The sequence below is a fragment of the Puma concolor genome, chromosome C1 (assembly GCF_028749965.1).
Source record: "Puma concolor isolate L17-30 chromosome C1, mPumCon1.1.hap2, whole genome shotgun sequence".
NCBI lineage: Eukaryota > Metazoa > Chordata > Mammalia > Carnivora > Felidae > Puma > Puma concolor.
This window is the reverse complement of record NC_141674.1, coordinates 207,790,635-207,805,531: the sequence shown is the minus strand read 5'-3', so window position 1 is coordinate 207,805,531 and position 14,897 is coordinate 207,790,635. Positions and strand designations below refer to the sequence as shown.

Below are 14,897 nucleotides of genomic sequence, written 5' to 3'. Positions count from 1 at the left end.
TTCTGCTCCTTATGTGTATATTTTCCCCATAATTCTTGAACATTTTTTATGGTAGGAGCTTTAAAATTTGCATGGTGATTTGACAGTCTGGGTCATCTTAGCATTGGTTTTTACAGACTGGTTTTTTGTCTAGAGTAGGAGTCCCATTTCCCTGTCTTTTGATTGCACATAGAATGTTATGTTATGGGTAAGGTTCTTGATTTTCTCTGAGGAGTGATTTTGTCTTGCCAGCAAAGACTTTTGAATACTTAGACTCAGATTCAAAACACTTAGCTAGGCGAGACCTCTGCAGTTGGCAACCACTGAATTTCCCACTCTGTTCTTTCAGCTCTCCCCTGCTTTTTCAGGGCAAGACTTTACAATTTTTGCCAGTATGATAGGGAAATCTTGATTTCTAACTTCTTTTTAGGTTGCATATTTTCATATATCTGGGATATATTTTGTGTCTTAAGGGGTGTCCTACTCCAGTTTTACACATTGTCCTGTATTTTCTTTTGAATAATTTTTGTAGTTCCTTCTGTGAGTGTATGTGTGTTTATCTCGTTTTTCCAAATGCATAGCTCTTTGATTCATATGGAATTTATTTTTTTGTGATGGGTTTGAAATCGAAATTTAGTGACCTTTTGTGGGGATACTCTTAGGATTAAGGAATCATTACTATCTTAAAAAAACACACACGGGCGCCTGGGTGGCTCAGTCGGTTGGGCGGCCGACCGACTTCGGCTCAGGTCATGATCTCACGGTCCGTGAGTTCGAGCCCCGCGTCAGGCTCTGTGCTGACAGCTCAGAGCCTGGAGCCTGTTTCAGATTCTGTGTCTCCCTCTCTCTGACCCTCCCCCGTTCATGCTCTGTCTCTCTGTCTCAAAAATAAATAAACGTTAAAAAAAAAAAAATTAAAAAAAAAACACACACACATGGACCTTCTTACACATGGGTTTGAGTTAATGTATCTAAACTTATGGAACTGTGTATTACAACCTATGATATTTCTGGAGTTACTATCTTCCGGAAGCACATAACTCAGAGTAAAGTAACACTTCTTTGTGCTTGTTAACAGTTTTATTTCTTAAATTTCTTGTTACCTGTCTTGAAGGATGACCAAGATTGATTTCTTACAACTTTTGAAAACTATCTCACAGGTCATGTAATGTGGACCTTCATAAAATCCTTGATTGCCAATGCATTTTATCTGGTGTGTATATGCACTTATACATAAATACCAAAATATATTTGTATGTCCCTCTAAAACTAATTTTAAGAAGTCTTAAGAATGGCATACATTTTGACCAAGTTTCTTTTTGAATTGTCTTTGAGAAAGCTTAGAGCTAAATCTGTGACACTGTGTGCTAAGACTGTAGGCCTTTAGATTCTAAATTAGTATTAATATTGTTCCTGGCTCTGTTTTATATTCCTGTTTCTATTTCTTTCTCTCCTAGTCTTAACTTGCTATAAATTCCTAAAATTTCCTTAAATCCTTTGCACATAAACTGTAGAACAAATGAAATTAATACCTTCTGAACTTCCCTTGCACATTAAATTTTAAATGTAATTCACAGTTCTTTAATTTTTTCCCTTATTGAAGTCCTACAGCTTTGTGACAGAAAATTAAGGAAAACATAGAAAAACCAAAAAACACAGCAGTTTGGTAGTTTATTCTAATAAAACATTTGTTCACTTGAAGACCCAAAGAGGAGTTAAAAGAAAAAGGGAGTGTTCACTAATGTCCTAGTTAACACAGTACTTAGGAGAGCACTGCAGCAAGGAATCTATTCTGGCTCCTGAAATAATGTGCTTTAAGTAGCTTTAGAATTCCTCATTACTCTGGATGGCTGTGAGAATTTGTTCATTATACTCTTCTAAACTTGCCTTGTAGTAACAGGCTATTTTAGGGAAGTGTCAAAAATCGTTTTGTTAAAACGTGTTAGCTCCCGAATATCTGCTTTGGACTGTTAGAACTTGTTTTGTCTGTCCTCTCCCTCTTTTCTCTCAACATTTAGGAAAAGAGCCTTGGTTGCTATCGGTACCCATGATTTGGACACTTTGTCAGGCCCTTTTACTTACACTGCAAAGCGACCTTCAGATATCAAATTCAAGCCTCTAAACAAGACCAAGGAGTATACAGCCTGTGAATTGATGACCATATACAAGGTATGTGGTTTTTTTTATCTTATGCAATAGCTCTCCATAAATCAAGAAAATTCCTTTAATGTCTGGTCTTGGAATAGGGAGATGTAAGTGACTACTTTTAATTTTTATTAAAAAAATATTTTAAATGAGTCCTTTTAAAAAACTGTGTCTTAGCTCCATCCACGAGCTACTGATTCCTTTGATCTAGAGTGTGGCCTGGGCATACTTTTGTTACTTTTTTTAACCTCTTGGTGATTTTAATCTACAGCTAGAATTGAGAACCAATGCAGCGGAATATGCCACATTGTGATATTCCTGTCCAGGTATAATTAAACCTCATGAGAATACGAAGAAGAATAAGATTAAGCTAGTTTTTTGTGAGAAACAATATTACAATGTATCTACCTCCTACTGTTGAGCATTTTAGGTTCCAGCACTTACAATCATTCAGTAGTCACTTTAAATGGCATTTGAAAAATAAAAGTAATAGGTATCATTCAGAAAAAGCAGCTCTTATCCTTGGCCTGATTGGCCAGTGATTTCCTTCCTGTTGAGGTAGTTTTGTGATGGTTTGTGTTCTGCTTGAGACCATTCAGGCTTGCAAATCTGTTTTCAGTCTTGAAAAATGGCCAGGCTGTGTTCTCATCTCTCTTCTGTTGGAGAGGAGGTATACAAGGCTATTGAGATATTTATATTAGCAAATCAAATCTAGAACTTTCTCTCATTTGGGACCGTTTTATTATTTTTCTGTGCTAGATAGGTGTGTAAACTAATTCATAATTTGGCTTACTTTTTTTCAGACTGACAACCACCTTAAACATTACTTACATATCATTGAAAATAAACCCCTGTTCCCAGTTATCTATGATAGCAACGGTGTCGTCCTTTCAATGCCTCCAATCATCAATGGTGAGTTGTTTCTTGAGCCTCAGGGTTTTTTGTTTGTTTTCTGTTTTTTGGGTTTTTTTCTGTTTTATCTTCAATATTTCTGTAGAATTGAACTTTAGACTTGGCTGAATCAAATCAAATCTTCATCTGGAATCTCAGAATTTTGTAGATTTTATTGTAATGGTTTTTATTTAATAAACGTTTTACTGGTGTTTTTATATAACAAAAAAAATTTTTTTTAACGTTTATTTTTTGATAGCATGAGAAGGGCAGAGAGACAGACAGACAGAGGATCTGAAGCGGGCTATGCACGGACAGCAGTGAGCCCAGTGCCGGGTTCAAACTCATGTACCGTGAGACCATGACCTGAGCAGAAGTCGGATGCTCAATCGACTGAGCCACCCAGGCGCCCCTTAATTTTATTTTTTTTTAGAGATTTTTTTTAGAGATTTTTTTATTATTTTTGAGAGAGAGAGACAGATGGAGCATGAGTGGGGGAGGGGCAGAGAGAGAGAGAGGGAGAGAGAGAGAGAGAGAGAATCACCAGCAGGCTGTCAGTGTGGAGCCCCACTCAGGGCTGAAACCCAGGAACTGCGAGGTCGTGACATGAGCTGAAGTCAGACACTCAACTGACTGAGCCCCCAGTCTCCCCCAGTATATAACGTTTAAATGTGTAAATATCGGTACATAGGTACTTACTGGTGCCAGTCTCTGGATTCTGTCCTGTTCTTCCAGAGGGTGTTGATATTTTGGTTTTAGCCTGTGATTTGCTTGGTTAAGCTCAAATTCTGTCTAACCTATTTTTTTCTTTTTTTCCCCCCCAGTATATGAAATTTATTGTCAAATTGGTTTCCATACAACACCCAGTGCTCATCCCAAAAGTTGCCCTCCTCAATACCCATCACCCCCCGCTCCCTCCCTCCCACCCCCCGCTCCCTCCCTCCCACCCCCCATCAACCCTCAGTTTGTTCTCAGTTTTTAAGAGTCTCTTATGCTTTGGCTCTCTCCCACTCTAACCTCTTTTTTTTTTTTCCCTTCCCCTCCCCCATGGGTTTCTGTTAAGTTTCTCAGGATCCATATAAGAGTGAAAACAGGGGTGCCTGGGTGGCGCAGTCGGTTAAGCATCCGACTTCAGCCAGGTCACGATCTCGTGGTCCGTGAGTTCGAGCCCCGCGTCAGGCTCTGGGCTGATGGCTCGGAGCCTGGAGCCTGTTTCGGATTCTGTGTCTCCCTCTCTCTCTGCCCCTCCCCCGTTCATGCTCTGTCTCTCTCTGTCCCAAAAATAAATAAACGTTAAAAAAATAAAAAATAAAAAAGAGTGAAAACATATGGTATCTGTCTTTCTCTGTATGGCTTATTTCACTTAGCATAACACTCTCCAGTTCCATCCACGTTGCTACAAAGGGCCAAATTTCATTCTTTCTTATTGCCACGTAGTACTCCATTGTGTATATAAACCACAATTTCTTTATCCATTCATCAGTAACCTGCTATTTTATAGTTAAAACTTTTAAGCTGAATTTCGGCCCTCTTTTTCTCAGTCCTGAGGGCTTGTTTGATGAGGCAACTTGAATGTATTCATAAAATTTAATGACCTCAGAGCCGTAGATGTTACCCTTTTGGAGAGGAGAAGGTTTAGTTGATTCATGATGAGAAGAGTTTGTTGTCCTTGAGGTCTTAGACTTGAGCTGTTACAGTGGTTCAGAACCTGAGCTTCAGAGTAGCCGGACTGAGACCATACCATAGCCTTGCTGCTTCATGGATTGGGATCAGGGTCAAGGAGCTCAAGCTCTGAGTGTTCGTTCTACCTGCAGCTCCAGCACAGGGTTGTGGTGAAGGTGCGAGGAGACGGCTTCTTCCGGTGCCGGCAGAGCAGCTGGTGGGCTGAATGCACTTAGTAACAGCTGGTTACTGTTTTGATGCACCTGCTTGCAGTGGGGGCTTAAAATAAAAGTTGCATTTTCACCTTACCTCTGAGATATCAGTTTATATCGTGTCCTAATTGAAAATGTCATTCCTGTGTTGGAGAGCTTTTGTAGTGCACCTGTATTTCTGAAACTGATTGTTTTTGTTACCTTGTGTTTGTTGCAGGAAATCATTCCAAAATAACTGTAAATACTCGAAATGTATTTATTGAATGCACAGGAACGGACTTTACTAAGGTAAGTGAAACAGATTCCACTTTTATAGTGTCGGACAGGACAGATTTTATTTCTGGCCAAGACTATATGGCTGAACTACAAAGTGTTGATTTCGTAGATGGGAACATACTTCAGAAATTTAGAAAATTAGAAAACTGTAGATGTTCTGTGCTTGGTAATGGTGTGTTCATTTAATCAACAAACCTTTAATGAGTACTTCTGTCTTTCCAGTGCTGTGAATTTAATGAGGTACAAGTTTCTTGACTTTAAGGAACTCATTCTGGTGGGAGAATTAGCCATATACCTAACTGTAAAATTGAGAAATGGAATAAAGTGTTGTATAACTTGTTTGTTGGCTTAATTTAAATGCGGAGTAATTTGGTGCCTTGTGTACCTGGTAATAAGTTTTTAAAAATGAACTGGCTATAAAGAAGCGTTATTTAGCAAGTTGACAAAGGGCATGTGCATGTGATGATATCTAGAGTATGTAGAATACTAGTTCAGTCACTTTTAGTAAATACGTATATTAGATTGCTATGAAACACCCCCCACCCCCGATTTCTTTACACGGGTTAAGTAAGGTGTAAGGTGAGGTGGCAGGTAAGTAAATTGGGAAAGATAAGCTTGAACGGCAGGAGAAGCCTGGCCTGTAGAAATAGGGCAGATAAATGGCATCTAATACATCTTAACAGGATTGGACACCACTGTAAGGTATTTCATTTATAACTTTTATGGGCCATATTTGCCGTCAGAAATCCTAGAGTGATAATGGCTTACACTATTTACCAATTAAAAAGAATTCATACGTTAACAGACCTTTAGGTGGCTTTCCTAAATCTTACATTTAAACAGTGAAGGGTATGTAAAAGCAAAGCCTATATCCCAATAAGTTTACTGTATTTTTTTCTGAGAATATTTTTCCAGTTAAAAACTTTAAGAAATCTGTATGGCCCTTGCAGTATGCCAGGCATTGCTCTCACATTAAAACATTTAATCTTCATAATAACCAGATGAGACTATAGGAATTTTATTGTCTCCATGTAACAGATGAAGATGGTGACCTACAAAGATGGTAAGGAACTGGCCCAAAGTCCGGTTACTAGTGAGTGGTCGAGCCAGGGTCGGGCACCTGGCTGCAGGATCTAGGACACTGATGAGGTTTACCCCCAGACTTAGCCATTTGTCTCCCTTGGAACTTGGTGAACCCAAGGGGGAGGGCCGGGGGAAGTGGATGATTTGTTTCAGTCATGGATTGTTAACCCTCAGAGAACTGAATAAATGCAGACCACCTGAAGGTATGGCTAGGCCTACTTTAGCTCACAAGCTCTTATTCCACTCCCTTTTTTAGAATGTTTATATAAAGTCTCATTTTTAGATGTTTGAGGACTAAATTAAATTTTCACTTCCATCTGAGTGAAGAGAGAATATATCTGTAGATTACAATATTTGTCTTTTCCTTTTTTTTTTTGCAGGCAAAAATAGTTCTCGATGTTATTGTCACCATGTTCAGTGAATATTGTGAGAATCCGTTCATGTAAGTTCATTTGACATCTTTATTGACAGCCTGTTGTTCTGAAGGCAAAGCAGTAAGGCCTTGTGTTAGACGTAAAGATGAAAAACGTGGCTCTGGTGATTAGAATATATCCGCTCTTTGCGGGGGCTAAGATCCGAACATAAATGTATAAAATAAAAAGTGATAAGTACTTTAAAATAAATTTCAGTGACGTTCTGGCTGTAAGGGCAGGTTATTGCCAGCTGAGGCACCTGGGCAGACCTCGTGGAGGCAACGAAATTCAAGCTGTGTTTAACGATCATTGCATTTGAGGATGTAAACATGGAGGGGCAGCTGAGGAACAGCTAAACAAGTAGGGAAGCACGTATGAGAGCAAAGCATTTATCCTCTATGTATCACTAAGATCTCTGTATTTTTTTCCAGAGCCTATTGTTGGCTTAGACAACATTTAAACGGCCCTTGCTGCGTATCAGCATCATTGTTCATTCAAGTGTTCATTATAATTCAGAATAGCTGCATCACTGCAGAGCCCACGCCTGAAATCGCGCGGCGGTGCCAGTTTTGTTGCTTGATGCGCCCCTGAGCGGTTGCGTAGCCAGCTTTCGTGGTGTAACACAGCACCCTGGTGAAGGCTGGAATGTGTGCGTCCGTGTTGGCGGGGAGCCCACAGGGGAAGCGTGCTTTGCAGCCCCGAGAAGAGAACGTCAGGCGTGCGCTGCCCCAGGAGAGATGGGAGCCACGGGGAGTGCAACAGCAGGGGGGCGGCGAATGCAGGGGGATTAATCCAGGCGGCAGTGTTGGAACGTGAATGGATTGAATGTGTTGAGGCTACTGTTACAGGCCAAGTGAGAGACTTGTGAGCCATACGTTCATTTCTAGAACTCACTGCCTTTTTTTTAAGTGTTTTATTTCTGGCTTTCTCTTTTTTTTTTTTCTAAGGGTTGAAGCCGCTGAGGTAGTTTTTCCTAATGGAAAATCATACATCTTTCCAGTAAGTATTTAAGAAGTGGACTTGATAACACAGGTGGTAACAATAATGGTGCTGGAGTGCTCCTTGTATGTCCGTCCGTCCGTCCACCCACATGGCAGGCACTATACTATGTGCATTACATGGACATAATCACATTGCCCCTGTGAAGGTGGGTGCTGTTATTAATTCCCTCTCCCAGATGGAGTTAGAGACCTTCAGATGTTAAATAGCTTGCCTCTTGCTGTTAAGTGGGAGAGCTGTGCGACAGTTGGGCTTCAGCCACCAACTCCATTATATGACCACAGTACGTGGCCAGAATTCCTCTGATTTCTTCTATTAGCTAGTTAACTGGGTAATTTATAGTCTGACCCCTTTTAAGATCATTCAGCCCTCCAAACCTAATTAATCTGTTCACGTTTGAGTTAACAGTTGCTAAAGGCCATCACTGTAACTAAAAATTCCGAATGTATTAGCAGGACTAAGGAATAAGCACGATTATTGTCCAGACGTAGGATCTTAGTAAAAGAAAAATCTAAACCAACATTATTCTTAACTGACTGGGTTTTTTTCTTCCCCTAAGATGGTTTTATAAATAAAGATGACCATTCCAACACATGACTGTATTAGTCATTTAGTTGTGGTTATGATTCAGTGAGGCCATTCTTTAAGCTCTTTTTCTTTGGAATTTTCACTATTCCTCCGTCACTTAAGAAGTGGATCACAGCCTGGAATAGTTTCTACTATTTAAATAGCTTTTAAAGTAGATGAAACCTGCTGAGGTCAGAACACCCCGTCCTGAAAACATGAGTAATTTAGCATCCTATTTTATTCTAGAATATTGATGATAATTCAAAATAAATGTATAACTATAGAAAACGTTGAAATTATGGGCAGTATCAGTTAAAAATTTTTAGTGGCTGTTACCTTTTGTTATATAATTAACTGATATCTTAAGACTTAGTGACTTAAAACAACAAAGATTTGTTCATGACCATGAACAATAGAATCATGATTCTGTTGGTCAGCTGGGTAGTTCTGGTCTGAGCTGGCTTGGCTAACCTCTGCCAGCCTTGTTCCGGGTCATCAGCTGGTTGGTAGGCTAGCAGCTAGATGACCTTTGATGGCCTCGATCAAGTCTGCTTAGCCTTGGAGTACCCAGGTCAAGTGTCTGTCACATCCAGCAAGGTAGTTTGGTCTTTATTACATGGTGGCAGTTGCAGGGTTCCCAGCAGCGAGAGAGAGCAAGTCCAGTGCTTCAGTATTTTTAAGCATGGTGTCCTGTTGGCCTAAGCCAGTCATTTTGCTAGATTGAAGGAGTGTGAAATAGACTCTCATTTCTCAGTGTGGGGGCCTCAAGTGCTATATTGTGAGTCCATGGATGCAGCAGAGTTGGGAAGAATTGGCCGTTTATGTGATTTACCACAGTAGTACTTGGGATTAGCCAGAGATAGCTTTTTAGTTTGTTTTACAGTGATGTCTCGAGTTGAGAAAGTTTTTTTCTCTTTAATGTGAAGAACTGTCAAGTATTTTTTGTTTAACTTTTTTTTTTTAATGTTTATTTTTGAGAGACAGAGACAGAGTATGAGCAGGGGAGGGGCAGAGAGAGAGGGAGACACAGAATCCGAAGCAGGCTCCGGGCTCTGAGCTGTCAGCACAGAGCCCGACGCAGGGCTTGAACTCCTGGACTGTGAGATCGTGACCTGAGCTGAAGTCGGCCACCCAACCGACTGAGCCACCCAGACGCCCCAAGAATCATCAAGTGTTAACAAAAGTGAAATATGTACTTTGAGGAAGAAAAAGATACGTTAAAATTTGGTTGACTTTTCTCATGTAGCTAATTCCTTGAATTTGTTTGCATTATAAAGAGGTTTCATAAATTTGAAATGATGGGATTTCTGAACGGGAGTACTGTATCAGTGTTGTCATTTGTTAATTTATTTCCTTATAAATGTGGATTAAAACAGCTCTTCTCAGATTGTCCTCCCAGAAGAGAATGACCTTCTGAGGAACTGATTGTTCCTCATGTGAAATAGCATGTTTTTTAAAACACTTTGGAAGTTCTTCCTAGTCTTCTGTTATTTCATATAAAAGAATAAGAGGACCTGAAAAGATAAAGTGGAAGGCAGTGAGAGAGGCTGGTGGTTGATGGTGGGAGCCTTGGAATTAGGCTGCCTGAACATGTCAGTTCACGTGTTTGTTCATTTGCTACTTGGACACACTTACTCATTAATTGTATACCAAGTGCTTATTCTCTTGTGAGCATGTTTGTAAGCACTGGGAATATAGCGTCACAACCTCAGCAGCTTACCATTGTTGTGATCAGGGAATAGTTACTCATCTAAAATTTACTATTCTCATTTCACAAATAAGAAATCTAATAGTATCTGTTGTGAGGGTTAAGGTTAGTATCTTCAAAGTGTCTTGTACTGTTTAGTTCATATTAACGACTCAGTGAAGGTTGTTTCTGTGGCAGTCATTAGCATCTGGTGTTGTACTTTTTAAACCCTAACGTGCAGTCACATCAGCTCAGGATCTTGATATCAGATCTGGATTCAGTAGTTCCATTGTCACTGCTCCCAGCAACAAGGCCAAAGAGTCTGCATTTCTAAGAGGCACTTGGGTGATGATGATGTTTCTGCCTGAGAACTGCATTTTGAATGGCAGGGCTCTGGCCCATTGTCCTTACTTGAATCCAAACATTTTTAGATACAGCCTTTTTTGCTAGTGGTAGTTACACTTTTGAGAGTAATTTAGTGATAAGAAACATTCATAGATATGTGTGCAAAGGTGCCGAAAAGCCTGAGTTTTATACATATTTGTTCCTACCTAACATGGCACACACAGTTATGTGCTGTTTGAAGGAGAGTGAGTACCGATTTATGAGATGCTTCCAGCCCTACCTTCTAGAGCAGGTTGATGATCGCTAGGACTGTCTGGGGGCGCCTGGTCGCATTCCCCACCAGAATAAATGATAAGAAAGGAGTTTCTTTGTAACACCTAGATTTAGCTTAATGGTGATATTTGATAGTACACGGTGGTATTTGAACTCTTTCTTGGTCGTATACACCAGCTTGCATGAGAGGAGATTCAAAATCTTTAGGATTTATAAGCATCTTAGAAATGATGTACCAGGGTTTTATTGTAGAGAGTGGTGATTGATCATCTAAGAGAAAAGCGTTTGACATTTTATATTTCTGAGAAGTTCCTGTTGTCTAGCAAGTAGAATGTTCAGTTATGAACGTAATGTAGCAGATTTATTCCTCCATAATGTTTTCGAAACATTATGTTTATTTTCAGTGTCTCGCTCTAACAACGTTTTTTTGGGAGGGCAAACTGCCACAGTAAGATGACGTAAAATTAGAGTCTAACACTGTAGCTGACAGGGAATGACTGAAGCTTCTCAAACTTTTTCTCTTTGAAGGAACTGGCTTACCGAAAAGAGATAGTGAGAGCTGATCTAATTAACAAAAAAGTTGGAATCAGGTACGCTTTGAAAACATTTATTTACTGTTGGAGAGAATTCAAGAATGAAGTACCCACAGGACTTTAATTTTTCTTGGAAGAATGCTTAGGGTTTTCATATCTTTTCAGAGTAAGTGATAATAAATCCTCTGTTGTGATATCTAGTGTCTAACGGAACTCCGAAAGAAAGGTGATACTTAGAGTATTTTAAAACAAAATATAAGCATTTTTTTTAAAAATTTTTTAATGTTTATTTATATTTGAGAGAGACAGAGACAGAGTGTGAGCAGGGGAGGGGCAGAGAGAGAGGGAGACACAGAAACAGAAGCAGGCTCCAGGCTCCGAGCTGTCCGCACAGAGCCCGACCCGACGCGGGGCTCGAACTCAAACCATGAGATCATGACTGAGCCCACTGAGCCACCCAGGCGCCCCAAAATATAAGCATGTTTTAAGTAATCCAGGAAGTTTATGGATTGTACATTCCTGTTTCAGAGAAACTCCAGAAAATATTGCCAAGCTTCTAACCAGGATGCATTTAAAGTCCGAAGTAATAGGCGACGGGAATCAGATTGAGATTGAGATCCCTCCAACCAGAGCTGACGTTATCCATGCATGTGATATTGTGGAAGACGCAGCTATTGCTTACGGATATAACAACATTCAGATGGCTCTCCCGAAAACATACACCATAGCTAATCAAGTAAGATTGCACCCTTAAATAAATATTCCTTATTGTTAGAGACTGATTATTGAATGGCAGGAAGGTTTTGGGAAAAACAGAACATAGGAATTAAGTAGCATTTGGACATGCTGTGCCATGAGAGGCATTTGCTATGGAGAGGATACAAAACAGATGCCCAGTGGATTAGAGTAAGTTGAAAACTTGTGATGGCTAGTACTTGAAGAAAGACAGGTTTCGAGTTTGGAGCCCTTTTGAATCTTTAACTGGGATATTCATTTCCTCATCCTGGCCTGAAGGCAGAAGTTTGGTGTGGGAGAGGTCAAGTGGGGGTTTGTACATCTGTGTAGGAATAGTGGGGCGGTGGGGAGGGCTAAAACGGGGGTGCTAGCGGTATTAGGATGGAAGGGGGTTTTCCTTTTAATGACATGTTTTGTTTAAACCTTTTGTCAGTAGGAAATTTTATTGAGGTGAAATAAAGTGAAATATCTTTTTTTCAGTTTCCTCTTAATAAGCTCACAGAGCTCCTACGGTATGACATGGCGGCCGCCGGATTCACCGAAGCGCTTACCTTTGCTCTGGTATGTCCTGTGTGCTTTTCTGTGCAGCTGATTGTTGGCAGTGAATCCCTGAATTACTGTATTCTCTGATTCCTGACGCGAACTTACAAAAGCCGGACTGCTAACATTTCCAGGTTCTAGAAAAATGTTTTCACTTGAGAACGTACAATTTCTAGTGAAGAAATGTTTTCTTTTTAGTCACTGAAAATCATGAAGGACAAAACAGTCTTAAATGACAGATAACTGTGTATTTTTTATTAGCATGGAAATGTTAAGGGTTGAATTCGCAATGAATTTCATAACCAGACTGATGAAGTTAGAATATTTAGTCTTAATTTGGTTGTGTCTGTGCCCACTAGATGCCGCCCTGGTTAAGGGTTTGTGGACTGTTACACATTAAACTGGTCTTTGAACATGTTCACAACATTTGCTTTGAGTTGAAAAGCTGACATAAAAGACTTGAATCAGGAAATGAATTTTATTACAAAATAGAAGGAAATCCCCTTCCCCCTGCAGATTGACCATTTGAAAAGAATAAAATATGTATGCCGTTTATAGTTCCTTCTTCTCTTGCTGAGCATTTATGTGGTGCCTACAGTGTGGTTCTTGAGTATTCAAGCAAGCTTCTGCTTAATGACGTAGGGCAAAACCCAAACCAAAGGAAAACAAAACTAATTCGTTTTCTCCCCTCAGCTCGACTCTAGACATAGACTTCTCAGTGTTGTATTTACAGAAGGCAGGAGTGGGGGCTACGCTACTACGTATGTGGGGAGAGGGAGATGCAACCTCTCCGGGTCCTTTTAGTGAGCATTTGTATTTGTAGGATGCTAACATGGGAAGGGATCTCACGGATCTTCTCGGTCAACATTTTCATTTTGCTGATTCACTAGTCCTTTATTTAGATTTTAAATTTGTTTTTTTAATTGTTTTTAATGTTTTATTTCTTTCTGAGAGAGAAACAGAGCATGAGCCGGGGAGGGGCCAGAGAGAGGGAGACACAGAATCCAAAGCAGGTTTCGGGTTCTGAGCTGTCAACGCAGGGCCTGACATGGGGCTTGAATTCATGAACCTTGAGATCATGAGCTGAGCTGAAGTCAGACGCTTAACTGACCGAACCACCCAGGTGCCCCAAGAAATGTATTGCATTTTATTTTATTTAAAAATTATTTTTTAACATTTATTTATTTTTGAGAGAGCAAGACACAACGCAAGTTCGAACCCACGAACTGTGAGATCATGACCTGAGCTGAAGTCAGACACTTAACACCCAGGTGGGTGGCTCATTCAGTTAAGCATTCGAGTTTGGCTCAGGTCATGATCTCATGGTTCTTGGGTTAGAGTCCTACGTTGGGCTCTGTGCTGACAGCTCGGAGCCTGGAGCCTGCTTTGGATTCTGCGTCCCTCCCCACTCTCTGCCCCTCCCCTGCTCATGCTCTTTCTCAAAAATAAATAAATGTTAAAAAAAAATTTTTAAATGAAGTGACATAGGATTGATTTGAAAGGATTCAAAACCTGTACAGAACCGTGTAGAGTAAACCATGACTGTTCCCTTCTGTTGGCCCTCTGGATTCTAACCCTGTTTTCCTCCCCAGAACTAACTGCTGTTTACACTTCGGCATGTGTGTTTCCCTGCCTTTTTGCAGAAGTAGTGTTTAAAAAGAAAACATTTAAACTGCTTCTAATCCCAGTCCGTTATCCTCCATTGTTGTGATAAAGTACAAGGTCACTCACATACCTACCTATGTTGCTGTGCAGAACGATTTTTTTTTTTTTAATACAGACGAGTTCTTTTTGAGAATAGATTGCATTATTTAAATTGCATTTCCTAATTCATCACATTATATCTTGTTATAAAACCACCTCCGTGTTGTAGAGAAAATTTGATTATTCCCAGTATGCCTGCCATGATTCTCTACCTCTGCAGCCATGGCAGATCAGGGAGCTTTTTTCTGCTCTGCCTGCATGTGGCTTCAGTAGCCCTCCCAAGAGAGGTGGCAAGAATCATTAGAACTGGCATTGACATAAAATCTGAGCCCATCCGTGTTTTTTTCCCCCCAAGAGAAATGCAGACTAACTAGCCCTTTAAGACCATTTGGTAAAATAGTGCAATTAGGCAACATCACCTAATGTTGGAGATGGTTCAGTACCCTGATGGTACATCAGTTTTCATGTTAAGTTTTAAACTCCTTTGCAGCAGTTAGCAGTTAGCATTAATATGTGATACTTGTTCTTAGTAATTTATTAAGCATCATTGTTAATATTTCTTTGAGCGCTTAGTTTGTGCCAGGTACTTTATTTGCATTATCTTGTTAACTCATTTGTTAGATGTAATGCATCTAATAGTGAGTTTTATTTTCATACCGTCTGCCTATCATTCTGGTTTTGTGACCAGCCTCTTTCTCTGTTTGGTGGGTGAGTGCTTAAGAGTTTATTCCTCAGAGGGGCGCCTGGGTGGCGCAGTCGGTTAAGCGTCCGACTTCAGCCAGGTCACGATCTCACGGTCCGTGAGTTCGAGCCCCGCGTCAGGCTCTGGGCTGATGGCTCGGAGCCTGGAGCC

The 14,897-nt window shown here is 40.3% G+C and overlaps 1 protein-coding gene across 1 annotated transcript in view; it reads left to right on the top strand.

Moving 5' to 3' along the window:
* The window catches only part of FARSB (phenylalanyl-tRNA synthetase subunit beta), a 73,057-nt gene that overhangs the window by 15,337 nt on the left and 42,823 nt on the right, over positions 1 to 14,897 (top strand). Inside the window, exons 6-13 of the mRNA XM_025912803.2 lie at positions 1,998 to 2,148; positions 2,928 to 3,036; positions 5,107 to 5,177; positions 6,629 to 6,690; positions 7,609 to 7,660; positions 11,061 to 11,122; positions 11,594 to 11,801; positions 12,281 to 12,361. Of these exons, the coding sequence (XP_025768588.1) occupies positions 1,998 to 2,148; positions 2,928 to 3,036; positions 5,107 to 5,177; positions 6,629 to 6,690; positions 7,609 to 7,660; positions 11,061 to 11,122; positions 11,594 to 11,801; positions 12,281 to 12,361 (796 nt within the window). The remainder of the gene's footprint in view (positions 1 to 1,997; positions 2,149 to 2,927; positions 3,037 to 5,106; positions 5,178 to 6,628; positions 6,691 to 7,608; positions 7,661 to 11,060; positions 11,123 to 11,593; positions 11,802 to 12,280; positions 12,362 to 14,897) is intronic.